The sequence below is a fragment of the Chiloscyllium punctatum genome, chromosome 41 (assembly GCF_047496795.1).
Source record: "Chiloscyllium punctatum isolate Juve2018m chromosome 41, sChiPun1.3, whole genome shotgun sequence".
NCBI lineage: Eukaryota > Metazoa > Chordata > Chondrichthyes > Orectolobiformes > Hemiscylliidae > Chiloscyllium > Chiloscyllium punctatum.
In genome coordinates, this window is record NC_092779.1 from 14518558 (window position 1) to 14533087 (window position 14530).

At 44.7% G+C, this 14530-nt stretch overlaps 1 protein-coding gene across 2 annotated transcripts in view; it reads right to left on the reverse strand.

Annotated features, from left to right (window-relative positions):
* Positions 1–1382: 1382 nt before the first annotated feature.
* The window catches only part of acad11 (acyl-CoA dehydrogenase family, member 11), a 244274-nt gene continuing 231126 nt past the window's right edge, over positions 1383–14530 (reverse strand). For both annotated transcript variants that reach the window (XM_072560417.1, XM_072560416.1), the window contains 3 exons: positions 8431–8547; positions 7287–7396; positions 1383–1942 (listed from right to left, as the gene is read on the reverse strand). In XM_072560417.1, the coding sequence (XP_072416518.1) occupies positions 1828–1942; positions 7287–7396; positions 8431–8547 (342 nt within the window). In that variant the 3' untranslated portion in view covers positions 1383–1827. The remainder of the gene's footprint in view (positions 1943–7286; positions 7397–8430; positions 8548–14530) is intronic.

A 14530-nucleotide genomic window follows, 5' to 3' on the forward strand; every position in this document is an offset into this window, starting at 1 on the left:
TTTCTTATTTACTACTTTATGCTGACAAGGACTGTAATGTTGAACTTTTAAATTATTTCTTTATTTTTCTTCTTTTTATTGACGATTTAACACCCAAGGAGCTTGTTCCTAAGATGTGAATGGCATTTCACCGTACTCCTCAAGTACATGTCTACTCAAGTACACGTTACAATAAAACCTCACTCTAATTCCAATTCTAACAGCACAATGGGTGTGCGTACACCCCAAGGACTGCAGTGGTTCAACAAGGTAGCTCACCACCACCTTCTCTGATGCAATTAATAATGGACAATAAATGTTGGTCCAGTCAGCAACACCCTCATTCCCCTGAACGCACATCAAAAAGCAACGAGAACACTTTGAGATGCATTTGCGTTTATAAAGGGCCTTTTCTCATATGTTCAAGATATCCCAAAGCACTCTGAAACCAATCAATTACTTTCAGAAAAGCTGTCAATATTCTTTGGTAAATAAATGTGGCAGCCGACCTGTGAAAACATTAACAAGTCATGTCATATCAAACGACCAGTTACATCCTTGGAGCCGCGTGTTAGAGGAGCATATTAGATTGAATTTGGCATCGAGTCAATTGATTTCCCCTGCTATCTCGGAAGTAATTAACAGAAGAAAAATGTTTTTTGAAACATTTGCTAAAATCTGGCAGATTAGTGACCATAATTTTGCGTAAGTGAGATTTATAATCATTGTATTAGCTCCTGCACTGACAACATCTCAATTATTTTCCTAATTTTCAAACACTCTTCATCTTTGCAATCTACTCCCAGCTCTATGACCTCTCAAAAATCTTGGTGGCTTGCCCAATTCTAGGCCTTATTTACATTCCCAATTTTGATCCATCTGCCACGGCCTGTCATATAGTCAGCTGTCTAGGCCCTAAGTCCTGGAACTACCCCAGAGAACCTCTCCCCTGCTCTCTCTCATTTCCTTTCAGACACTGCTTCAGATCAATCTGATGGACCACAATTCCGACCATCCAGCCTCATATGTCTTCACGAGGCTGGGACATCCTCAATTTTTGGATGAATGTCTGATGAAGTCCCTTCGGATGCTCCAGTACATTAAAGCTACTGCTTCCAAATAAACCTGTTGGACTATAACCTGGTATTGTGTGATTTTTAACTCAGTACATTAAAGGCACTCAAGTTTGTTGTTAATACATTCGAACACGCCAGGTTCTATGCAGTGGGAAGAGTGCTCTGGCGGAATCTGTCCTCGATAACTGCTTCAAACTGATTAATGTACAGGATAAATAAAGAAACAGAGGAGCAGCAGCAGAATAGGCCAGGGAATATGGGATTTCATTACTTCCCCTGCATTGTCACAGTTTACTGACAGTAATTATATTATGCAAATCTACAACATGCTTTTGATCATTTTATTACTGCATTATGCCAACAGTTTTGCTTCCTCTGACACATTTGTTCCCCACCAATATACGCTACAAACACAAAGAAATAAATCACTTCTGCGTGAATGGTTGATTCTCCAAATTATAACACAGCAGTGCTAAGAGAGCAGAAACACAGATGTAATTGGTGTACAGATGCTGAATTAACATGTTAGGTGGTTCATTGTTCAATGTGTAATATTTCCAGTAATTGATGCTTCAATCAATCATTGCATTGGAAAACAGAAGGCCAACGTTATGTTATCTCTGTCAGCTGCTGGCCTGGCTGCTCTTGCATTCTGAGCTTAAAAATGTGTTGCTGGAAAAGCGCAGCAGGTCAGGCAGCATCAAAGGAGCAGGAGAATCGACATTTCGGGCATCGGCCCTTCTTCAGGATGCTCTTGCAATCTGACAATTACTTATAGTTTCGCCAGGGAGTTTTTAAGCTGCTCCCTCAGCTCCAGTTTTGCTATCGCAGAGAGGTGCACTTCATCTGGCCCGTCAGCTATACGCAGGGTGCGTACCATTGAATACCTGAAAGACATCAGAACTTGATGTAGTCTGATAGATGCCCAAGTATCATTGGATCTAAAACTGCACTGAATTTCAACGGGTCAGCATCAAGCCAGTCTAAGAATAAAGGTAAAAATCACACAACACCAGGTTATAGTCCAACAGGTTTAATTGGAAGCACACTAGCTTTCGGAGCGATGCTCCTTCATCAAGTGATAGTCACCTGATGAAGGAGTGTTGCTCCGAAAGCTAGTGTGCTTCCAATTAAACCTGTTGGACTATAACCTGGTGTTGTGTGATTTTTAACTTTGTTCACCCCAGTCCAACACCAGCATCTCCAAATCATAAGAATAAAGGGTAAACCTTTCACGACTGAGATGAGAAGAATTTCCCCCACTGTGTGAGCATAAAAACACCACGAGGTACAAACAGTTTGCAAATGAACCTGGCATTCCGCTCTGTTCTAGAGATGGATGTATGGAGGGCACACCCCAAGGGGTTCACGTAGTGTGTCTACATTTTCACACACCACACATAGCTGTCTGAGAGTGGACACATCGCCCAACCTGCCCCCTATACTGGCAATCATCACAGCTCCCCAAGAAGTGTGGAAGTGAGAGATGTATCTCAGAGATACTGAGCTTACCCTTATTCAGGGAGAAAATATCAAGGAATAATGCCCTAAGGAATCACAACATCACTTTCCAGGTTGAAGAGATAAGAGGATCTGAATACAAGGTGGTCAGGTGGAGTTAGGGTTCACATCACCTGTCTCTGAGAAAGGTTATTCTTGCGTTGCTATCTCTAGGAAATGTTGGGTAAAGGCCCTATGCTTATGTCAGAGGCAGCAATGGTGTTGTGTTCTCGTTCATTCAGAGCACATACTCTTGCAACTTTCACAAGCCTGTTTTAGACTGGAACTATGGACTGGAATAATGGGCGAAACTCCAAATGACCAGGAATCTCCCCTCTCTCACTGCCTGCCATTTGCACGGGTTGGAAGGAGTTACAGGTTGATCCTCAACCTGTCTGACGACGTTACAAACACAACTTCCTTATCCATCAAAGCCTGGAGTGGGACTCAAACTTAGAACTGCTAGCTCAGAGACAGGGACACTACCTGCTGCACAATATAACCTCCAGCAGAAAAACAGGCAGATATTATGCATGACATCCTGGTGCACTGGAGGCCTGGTTATTGGTGGGCCTGGAATTTGGGGTGTCTGGTTTTTGGGTTCATGGGTATTGTGGGGCCTGGTTATGGGGGGGCCCTGGTTATTGGCAGGGAGCCTGGTTGTTGGGAAGGGCCTGGTTATTGGGGGACCTGGTATTGGGAAGTGCCTAGTTATTGGGGTGGCCTGGTTATTGGGAAGGGCCTGGTTAATTGGGGGCCTGGTTATTGGGGGGGCTGATTATTGGGGGACCTGGTTATTACGAAGGGTCTGGCTATAGGGGGTTGCTGGTTATTGGGAAGGGCCTGGTTATTGGGGGACCTCGTTATTGAGAAGTGCCTGGTTATTTGGGGGGGCCTGGTTATTGGGAAGGGTCTGGTTAATTGGGGGCCTGGTTATTGGGGGGTGCTGGTTATTGGTGGTCCTATTTATCGATGGGCCTGGTTATTAGTGGGCCTGGTGTATTGCGACATTACCTACTGGTGGTACCCGAGGCCTTGCTGCTGGTGTGGGTGTAAATCTGGTGATGGAGGTAGCAGCTGACAGCCTTTCCCTTCTTCCTTTCCGTATGGATGAACAGGATCTTGATCCATCCTCTCCCTTGACTGAAGCCAGCTCACCTCATAGCTGTGTCTGTGATGTGTTAATGCTGTGACTTTCCAGAGGTTATTTTGTCTTGGTTTTGTTGAAGACAAGTTGTAAGGCAGAGGTAGCAAGTTGCCAAGTGAAGACCGCTTGTGTAAACAGCTTTGAGACTTTGAGTTGCTTTTTCAAGTTGGACCAATGGAAGCAGCCTGGGTGTACCCAGATCTCACAGGTGAGACTTTCTCATCTACTTATAGGTTTTAGGTTTAGCTTTAAAATCTCAAAGAGTTGGAGCTTCCATGAACGCCTCTTGGCTGCTACTCTCTCTGACTTCTCTTTTGACATGTCCCTCCTAGATTGGAGAACTGCATATGAGAATCTGTGTCTGAATGTTCCTTCCTTTTGCCAAGGGATGTGTTTCTGGGATGTTACTACAGTGGAACAGTTAAATTAGTAACAGTTACTCTATCTATTATTCGGTTAAGTTTCCAAGAGAGTTAAGTTGTTCTAAATTCCTCTTTGTTTGGGTGTATTTTAACTAGTGTTTAAATAAATTGCATTTTGCTTAACATCAAGTAGAATGACCAGCCGCAATGCATCGGGAACACAGCATTTTACATTTGCTGTTAAAATAAGAAAAAGTTAGGGTCTAGATTACGTTCTTACAGTATTTTGAGGGTGTCTGATCTGGTCCATAGTATATGTAAAATATGTCAGAGACAAACTCACTCAGCCGCAATTTTACCCCCATAATTCACAAGGTGGGCAGGCGCTGAAATCAATATTGTTTCTGCCAATAGTTATTGGTCAGGTGGGCTCATTGACAAGCCTATTGACCTGAATATTACCCTGCCCACATCATAACATGGTTGCCTGGGCGGTTGAGTGGCAGTGATACAGGATGGGCATGTATCCATCAGTGTTTAGAAGGATGATATGGGTGCTTTTTCAAACATATAAGATCCTGAGGGAATGAACACAATAATTGTGGATGCTGGAAATCTGAAACAAAAATAGTAAGTGCTGGAGAAACTCAGCAGGTCTGGTAGCACCTATAGAGAAAAACAGAGTTAACATTTTGATTCAATGATCCTCCATCAGAATGCGAAACTTTAATTCTGTTTTATTCTGCAGAGGTGTTGCCAGACCTGCTGAGTTTCTCCAGGATGCTGAGTAAACTTGGCAGGCTGCATTCTGAAAGGATGTCTCCCTCGTTAGCATGGGATGGAAGAGCCAAAAATGTGTTGCTGGAAAAGTGCAGCAGGTCAGGCAGCATCCAAGGAACAGGAGAATCGACGTTTCGGGCATCAGCCCTTCTTCAGGAAAGGATGCATTCTGAAAGGATGTGTCCCTCGTTAGCATGGGAGGGAAGCAAGGGTTTAAAAATAAGGGATCTCCCATTTAAGGTGGAGTTAAGAAGAAATTCTTTCTCTCAGTTGGTCATGAGTCATAGAGTCATAGAGATGTACAGCATGGAAACAGACCCTTCATTCTAACCCGTCCATGCTGACCTGATATCCCAACCCAATCTAGTCCCACCTGCCAGCACCCGGCCCATGTCCCTCCAAACCCTTCCTATTCATATAACCATCCAAATGCCTTTTAAATGCTACAATTGTACCAGCCTCCACCACATCCTCTGGCAGCTCATTCCATACACGTACCACCCTCCGCGTGAAAATGTTGCCCCTTAGGTCTCTTTTAAATCTTTCCCCTCTCACCCTAAACCTATGCCGTCTTGTTCTGGACTCACCCACCCTAAACGTATGCCTTCTAGTTCTAGACTCCCCAAGGGAAGAGACTTTGTCTATTTATCCTGTCCATGCCCCTCATGACTTTATAAACCTCTATAAGGTCACCCACTCAATCTCCGACGCTCCAGGGAAAACAGCCCCAGCCTATTCAGCATCTCCCTTTAGCTCAAATCCTCCAACCCTGGCAACATCCTTGTAAATGTTTTCTGAACCTTCTCTCGAGATTTGTGCAGGCAGAGTCTCTGACTGGTTTTACAGCCGAGAAGGATAAAGTCTTCACTAACAAGGGAGTCAAAAAGCATTGGGGATAGATAGGAATATGCAGAAAAGTGCACACTCAAATCACTCAGTTTGGGTAAGGGAACAGCCAAGCAGTATTATCGGTGAACCACTAATGCAGAGACCCAGCTAAGGTTCTGGGGACCAAGGTTCGAAACCTGCCACAGCAGATGGTAGAATTTTAATTCCAGAAAATCTGGAATTAAGGCGATGACTTTGTCAATTGTCAGAAAAACCCACCTAGTTCATTAATGTCCTTTAGGGAAGGAAATCTGCCATCCTTACCTGGTCTGGCCTACATGTGAGTCCAGGACCACAGCAATGTGGTTGACTCTTAACTGCCTTCTGGGCAATTAGGGATGGGCAATAAATACTGGGCCCAGCCGTGATGCCTTCAGCAGTGAATGAACAAAAAAAAGTTATCTGTAATCTGAGTGAATATTGGAGGAGGCCTGAGGGGCTGAATGGCCTACTCCAGCTCCTAATTGGTATGCTCATGTTTTGTTATGGGTTTTACAAAGAATGGCTGGTTGAGCACACACGGTACTCTTCCAAGTGAATAAACCTAGTTAATTCAGAGTGGGCCCAACATGGCTCCTCTAATGCTGTGATCTAAAGTTCAAATCACTTTCCACATTAACTCCGACTGTGAAAGGCTGAGGCTCCTCTGGGTCTGTGGATGAAGCTTGAAGGTACATTTCCAGGCTGTCGATTATACTCATCACCAGACAAGTGAGAACCACCACAACTCAGCCGCAAATGGTTGGAGAAGCACAAAGAGAGCCAGTCTCCATGCACTGTTCAGCTGGAACAGAATTGTCATCCCAGTTTTTGGGTGAGGATACGTGGGCAATAGCAGAGGGTACCAAGAGTGAAGATATTGATATATTAAGCAGGAACAACTCATCAGAAAACAGAGAGACCAGCATTCACGGCTGGTAGAATAACCTGTACAAACGGTAGTAGACCTTTCTATTGGACAGTCACCTATTAATGGTCACTGAATCTCTGGCTTGATCTTAATGCTTCGTCTTAGCAAACTAGACAAGCTGGAGGCTGGAAGAACACAGCAAGCCAGGCAGCTCAGGAGGTGGAGAAGTCAATGTTTCGGTTGTCACCCTTCTTCAGGACTGGGGGTGAGTGTGGCGGCAGCAGCAGATAAAGGTGGTGGTGGGGGGGGGAGAATTCTGGGTGGGGAGAGGGGTGGAGTGGGGAAGTATGGACAGGTGAACACAGGCAGAGGGTGTGGCCTGGTTGGTGGATGGGAGGAATGAATCTGTGTGGTAGCTGGAAGGAAGGGTCGGTCAGAGGATTGGAAGTGATGGGAAGGGTGCCGGGGGATGGGAAGGGAAGCTATTTGAAACTGGAGAACTCAACGTTGAGTGCTCCGGGCTGTAGGCTGCCCAGGTTGGAGGATAAGGTGTTGTTCCTCCAATTTGCTGTCTGATTCAGTGTGTTAACAAAATAGCGTAAGCTACCATGACCTTCTATCTGCGTATATCGGTGCCGTCCAGGAGCTGAACTGTATCACATGACTTGTGTGATAATTGCTCCAACCTGCTCTGTGATACTCACATATGCGCAAAAGGGAGATCCTCAGAGACTCCACCGGCTCCATAGACCTGAATGGCACAGTCCACCACTTTACAGGCCATCCGTGGAGCAACAACCTTGATCATGGCGATCTGAGGTGAGAGAAAACAACATGGAGTCAGGCATACAGGCATGGATTCTTTCAGCAATGTAGGAGGATATTTGACCCTTTGTGCCTCTGTGAGTTCTCCACACAAATCATTCTTCATTCAATAGTTTAATAAAATGAATGCAGTTGATAGCTATTAATTGGACTTTCACTCAGTTATAGTAAGGGTTTGTTCCTATGTGCTTGAGTTAGGAGGTGCATGCTTGTAAAATGTCATTCTGTTAATAAACATCAGACAGAGATTAGCTCCAAAACAATAACACATCCCTGTTCTTGCCCTAAGCACTGTAAACATTTCTTTTTTCAGGTTTTTGTTCAATTCATTGTGGAACGTTACAGTTCAATCTGCTTCCACCACCATTTGAGACCATAAAAACACATCTCGGAAAATATTTGACTTCATCTGGTAAGAGACCACGTAGTTTGTTCTTTTGGCACTATGAACCGAAATGAAAGCTGGACTGACAGAAAGCTGAAGGAGCAGGAAGGTTGTGCAGCTTGAAGTTCAAAATGCAGCATACTTTTTGAGCTGTGCAGCACAATGGAATGTTTTGAGGTTGTGAGAGGGCAGGCCAGGGAGAAATGTCCAGAGCCTGTAAACAGAAAGCCTGACAATTGGCACATTTTCATCAGCAGGCTCTTGGTTCCAGATGACTTTTTTTGAGCTCAAATTGCGCCACTTGCCGTGATGGGATTCGAACCCAGGTCCCCAGAACATTACCTGGGTCTCTGGACTAACAGTAAGCGAAAATACCACTAGAGTCAAAATTAGAGTGGTGCTGAAAAAGCACAGCGGGGTCAGGCAGCATCCAAGGAGCAGGAAAATCGACATTTTGGGCAAAAGCCCTTCATCAGGAATGCTCATGCTGTGCTTTTCCAGCACCACTCTAATCTTGACTCTAATCTCCAGCATCGGCAGTACCCATTTTTGTCTGGTTGATAATACCATTAGGCCATTGTCTCTCCCAGTTGATGCTTTGTCTTAGATTTCCCAAGCACAAGGTAGTTTCATTTTACCTCCTTCCTTGCTGCCACAGTTCCCATGGTATCGACTGCATTGGCTGCTTTCAGTGTAAGAAGCCGGGCTTGTTCAATGGCAATTCGACACTCTGCTATCCAATGAGCAATTACTTCCTGCAGAGAGAGGAAGTGGAAAATTCCTTAGTGATAAAACTATGTTCAAGCTCTGCTCTAATTACACCCAGCATAATATCCTGCAAGAAATACAGAAAGATGATACCATTAGTTTGACAGAATCTTAAATCCACAATCTAAAAATGTTAGACACTGAATCCAAAGATGTGCAAGTTAGGTGGACTGGCCATGTGTTCGGGGATGTAGGTTAGGTGCATTAGTCAGGGGTAAATGTAGAGTAATAGGGTAGGGGAATGGGTCTGGGTGGGTTACACTTCAGAGGGTCGGTGTGGACTTGTTGGGCCGAAGGGCTTGTTTCCATATTGTAGGGATTCTATTCTATAAATAGAAGCTACCTATACCAACATTGGCAGAGAGGGGCAGTACTTTGGTACAATGCATCATGGCACTTCAGGTGATACCAACTTAGTTTTGAAATCCGATACCTTCTGAAGAGTTTTAGTGACCAGTATTAAGATATGTGGAAGCTTTAAATAAGGTGCTATATTATTAATAGTGCATACCCATTATATGGTTTTTAAATTCCTCCATGGCCTCATCACTCCAGATCCCTGAGAATTCTGCCAACCATACAATCCTCCCTTCTACAGAGAATCTGACCATCTCCTTGAAATTCAAGACCATAATCATCACTGGATCCCCCTCTGTAAATATTCTGGTGGTTACCATTGACCAGAAACTGAACTGGATTAGTCAGGTGGAATACTGTGACTTCAAGAGCAAGTCAGAGGCTCAAAAACACTACAGCAAATAACCCACCTCCGGACTCCTCAAAGCCTGTCCACCATCTATAATGAATGAGTCAGGATTGTGATGGAATAGAGCCTTGGAGCCACAGAGTCATACAACACAGAAACAGAGCCTTCAGATCAACTAGTCCATGCCAAACATAATCCCAAAATTATCTGCCTGTTCCTGGCCCATATCCCTCCAAACCTTTCCTATTCGTCGACTTATCTAAATATCCTTTAACTGTTGTCACTGTGCCTAAATCCACTACTTCCTCAGGAAGTTCACTCCGCATGCAAATCACCCTCTGTGTAAACAAATTGCCCCTCATATCTTTTTAAAATCACTCTTATCTCACCTTAAAAACATGCCCCCTAGTCTTGAAATCCCCCACCCTAGGGAAAAGACACCTACCATTAACTCTATCTACACTCCTCATGGTTTTATAAATTTCGATAAGTTCACCTCTCTATCTCCTATGCTCCAGTGACAAAAGTCGCAGTCTATCCAGCCTTTCTTTATAACTCAAACCTTCCATACCCGGCAACATCCCAGTAACTCCCTCCTGACCCCTTTCCAGTTTCATAATCTCTTTCCTATCACAGGGTGACCAGAACTGGACAAAGTAATCCAGAAGAGGCCTCACCAACGTCCAATACAACCTCAACATGACTTCCCAACTCCTATAACCAAAAGACTATGCACTGAAGTCAAGTGTGCTAAAAGCCTTTTTAACCACCCTGTTTATATGTGATACAAGCTTCACAGAATTATGTACCTGAACCCCTTGGATCTCCCCACTTGCCTGGATGGGGACAGATCCAACAACACTCAAAAAGCTTGACACCATCCAGCAGCCAGTTTGATTGGCACCAGATCCACCTTCAATACTCACTCCTCACAATTACAGCAGTGTGCGCCGTCTCCAGGATGTAGTGCAGCAACTCACCATGGCTCTTTCAACAGCATCTCAGGTACTCACAGCCTCTACCACCTGGAAGCACAAGATCAGCAGGTACATGGGAAACCACTGAGAGAAAGTGAGGACTGAAGATACTGGAGATCAGAGTTGAGAGCGTGGCGCTGGAAAAGCAGAGGTGGTCAGGCAGCATCCGAGGAGCAGGAGAAACAACATTTCGGGCATCTTCCAAGGATGCCTACCTTGAAGTTTCTATTTCCTGATGAAGGGCTTTTGCCTGAAACTTCGATTTTCCTGCTCCTCAGATGCTGCCTGACCTGCTGTGCTTGTCCAGCACAATACTCTCGGCATGGGAAATCGTGTTCTACAAGTTCCCCTCCAAGCCACTCGCCAGCCTGATTTGGAAATATATCGCCATTCCTTCCCTGTCACTGGGATCAAAGTGATAACTCTCACTAACAGGCATCCCAAGGACTGGAGCGGTTGAAGAAGGCAGCTCAACACCACCTTCTCCAGGGTAAATAAGGATGACCAATAAATGCTGGCCTAGATTAGATGCTGTGAGTAAATATAAGGAAAGATCCATCCACTCCTCCCAATGTGGCTTCCTCTGTTTTCTCTATTTCAGGCACTCCGAGCACTATGTTTTTAGCTGCCTCGTCCCTCACTGAATCTGACCTCTCCCATTTACATATGTCTTAAAACTTTCTTCTTTCAACAAATTCATCTGTCTCAATACTTACTTACATAGTTCAATAAGGACTTAAGATGTACCAGAAGTAGGGCATTCAGCCCATCAAGTCTGATCTGCTATGCAGTGAGATCACAACTGATCTGATAATCCTCAGCTCCACTTTCCTGCCTTTTCCCCATAACCCTCAATTCCCTGCCTGATTAAAAATCTGTCTATCTCAGCCTTGAACTTACTTAATGACCTCACTAGTGATCTCAGGCTGTGTCATTAAATATATTCAAGGCTGAAATACAGAGCTTTTTTTAAATCAGTAAGAGAATCAGGGATTATGGGAAAAAGCCAGGAGGGTTGAGTTGAGGATTATCATAGAGTTATAGAGTCAGACGGCATGGATACAGACACTTCGATCCAACCAGTCCATACCAATCCTATTCCCAAACTAAACTAGTCCCATCTGCCTGTATTAGCCCATATTCCTCCAAACCTTTCCTATTCATGAACTTATCCAAATGCCCGTTGTATGTTGTAACTGTACCTGTATCTACCACTTTCTCTGACAATTCATTTCACACATGAGCCACTGTCTGTGTAAAATAAGTCGTTTTCTCATCTCCTTTTTAATTTGTTCTCCTCTTGCCTTAAAAATATGCCCCCTGGTTTAGAACTCCCCCATCCTGGGAAGAAAAGACCATTGGGGCGGCACGGTGACTCAGTGGTTAGCACTGCTGCCTCACAGCGCCAGGGATCCGGGTTCAATTCCCACCTCAGGCAACTGTCTGTGTGGAGTTTGCACATTCTCCCCGTGTCTATGTGGGTTTCCTCTGAGTGCTCTGGTTTCCTCCCACAGTCCAAAGATGTGCAGGTTGGGTGAACTTGCCATGCTAAATTACCCATAGTATTAGGTGCATTAGTCAGGGGTGAATGTAGGGGCATGGGTCTGGGTGGGTTGCTCTTCGGAGGGTCGGTATGGGCTTGTTGGGCTGAAGGGCCTGTTTCCACACTGTAGGGAATCTAATCTAACCTATCCACCTTATCTGTGCCCCTCATGATTTTACAAACCTCTACGAGGTCACTCCTCAACCTCCTACGCTCCAGTGAAAAAAACTCTCAGCCTGTCCAGTCTATTTTCATATCTGGAATCTTCCATGCCCAGCAATAACCTGGTAAGTCTTTTCTGAACCCTCTCCAATTTCACAATATCCAGCCATGCTCTCATTGAATAGTGGAGCAGACTGAAAGGGCCTTCTTCTGCTGCTATGTCTAATGGTCTTATGGATTTTATTAACCTCTGTGAAGTGATGCCAATTACAAAGGACCATTCTCGCACGCAGTGATAATCCATCAGTGCCTACAGGCCAGGAGGGATGGGTAAATAATAATGAGGCACAGCTGAGTTCCCATCTGTAGATAATTTGCTTTTTACATAGCATTAAAAGAGAGAGAGGAACACCAACCATTAACCAATTGAACCCACATTATTGTCCTTGTGCCTTGGCACTTGCTGTTTATTATACAGCTGCTGCTTCACCAGCACACACACCTAGTACTACAACAGGCAGCTTCAGAGATTTCCCTCCCTGCAGCTAACTCCCACTATCCTGGTGAGATGGCTCCAAAATGAAGGTTTTGCTATTTAGGATTTTTGGAAATTGAGGAGCGTGTTCCTTCTTTCCCAACCCACACTTACCAACCATTGCATCTAGCTGCTAAAAGGCCTCTGATTGGCCTTCCAGGTGTAAAGGTCCTGGGGTGGGACCCTGAGCCTTTGGGTGGGGAGAAAGGGGTCAACCCATACCACAAGACCACCACTGATCACCGTGCCTGCTTTATGTTTCCTGGATTATTTAAGGAACACTTAGAGGAGTCAGCTTAGATTGGAGAACCAGGAAATTCTTCCTGCAACTTAGCGATTGATCAAATACATGTAAATATAAAAGAAACAAGCATTAATGATAGAATACTGGAAAATGTTCAGAACAAGGCAGAATGACTCAGTGTCACGTCCAAATGAATCAATTTAAAAGCTTCCAGATGTTAACCTGCAGCTCCCACTACACCCACCCTCAGTCCTAAAGAAGGGTTACACCCGAAACATGGACTTTTGCACCTCCTGACTCTACCTGCCTTGCTGTGTTCCCCAAGCCTCCTGCCTGTCCCTCCTGACTCTGCCTGCCTTGCTGTGTTCCCCAAGCCTCCTGCCTGTCCCTCCTGACTCTACCTGCCTTGCTGTGTTCCCCAAGCCTCCTGCCTGTCCCTCCTGACTCTACCTGCCTTGCTGTGTTCCCCAAGCCTCCTGCCTGTCCCTCCTGACTCTACCTGCCTTGCTGTGTTCCCCAAGCCTCCTGCCTGTCCCTCCTGACTCTACCTGCCTTGCTGTGTTCCCCAAGCCTCCTGCCTGTCCCTCCTGACTCTGCCTGCCTTGCTGTGTTCCCCAAGCCTCCTGCCTGTCCCTCCTGACTCTGCCTGCCTTGCTGTGTTCCCCAATCCTCCTGCCTGTCCCTCCTGACTCTACCTGGCTTGCTATGTTCTTCCAGCCTCCTGCCTGTCTATTTTGGATTCCAGCAACTGCAGTTTTTTTGTCTCTGACAATGTTCATGCCTCTCTTATTTTCCAATATGTTTAACTTTTGTCTTTTAACTGTAAATAAATCTGAATTACTCTAAAAGCTAGTTTGAAACAACAGTTAAAGCATGAACCAATAGTGTCCGCAAGAGCTTTTCAATTAGTAGCTTCTCACTATTAATGTAACAAAGAGCACAGACACCTAATGCCATTCCAATTTGCAGCACATTCATCATAGCTCCTTGTGTCCATGTAACTCATGAAACTATGTGATGTACAGAGGAACCACAATTATCTGAATATCAATTATCTGAATTTCGGACTATTCGAAGATCTCAAGGTCCTGCAAAATTGTTACATCAAAGAGGTAAGTGTATTCGATGTACCCGTACTGAAGAACATGTGAAAATGTTAGCAAGAACAAAGAAACACAAGCACCTCAACCAACAGCGATTGGATATTATTTAGATAAGGGTTAGTCACACAGTCCTTTGCAAAAATAAGCATTTTACTGTATTTCCATCACTTTATCGGGCCATTCATAAAAAAAGGCCAAGATAGTAAACGCATGTGCGAGGTGGTATTTTTGTCTTTCGGTCACGAGACTGAGTTCCCGGACACTGACAAATGCTCTTGCGATCGTAGAAGCTGTTCAGGCCCTTGTTTAATGGCTTCCCTTGGTTAAGGTAAAATCAAATATCCAAATAATCAATTATCCAAACGAAATAGTGCCCGCCCACCTCATTCAGATAATCGAGGTTCCTCTGTACTGCTCTCTCTGTTAATCACTTAACACCAGAAACTGTTTACAAGAATGGTTCAGCTCTGAGGATAGATTGGAGAGATTGGGACTGTTCCTTCTGCAGAGGAGAAGGTTACGAGGAGTTCTGATGGAAGTTCACAAAATCACGAGGGGGGTTTTTCGAATAGATAGGGAGACGCTGTTCCCGTGTGTAAAAGGCACAAGAACAAGAGAGAATCTTAGGAAGGGTCACTCAGACCAAAACATTAACTCTGATTTCTCTCCACAGATGCTGCCAGATCTGCTGAGCTTTTCT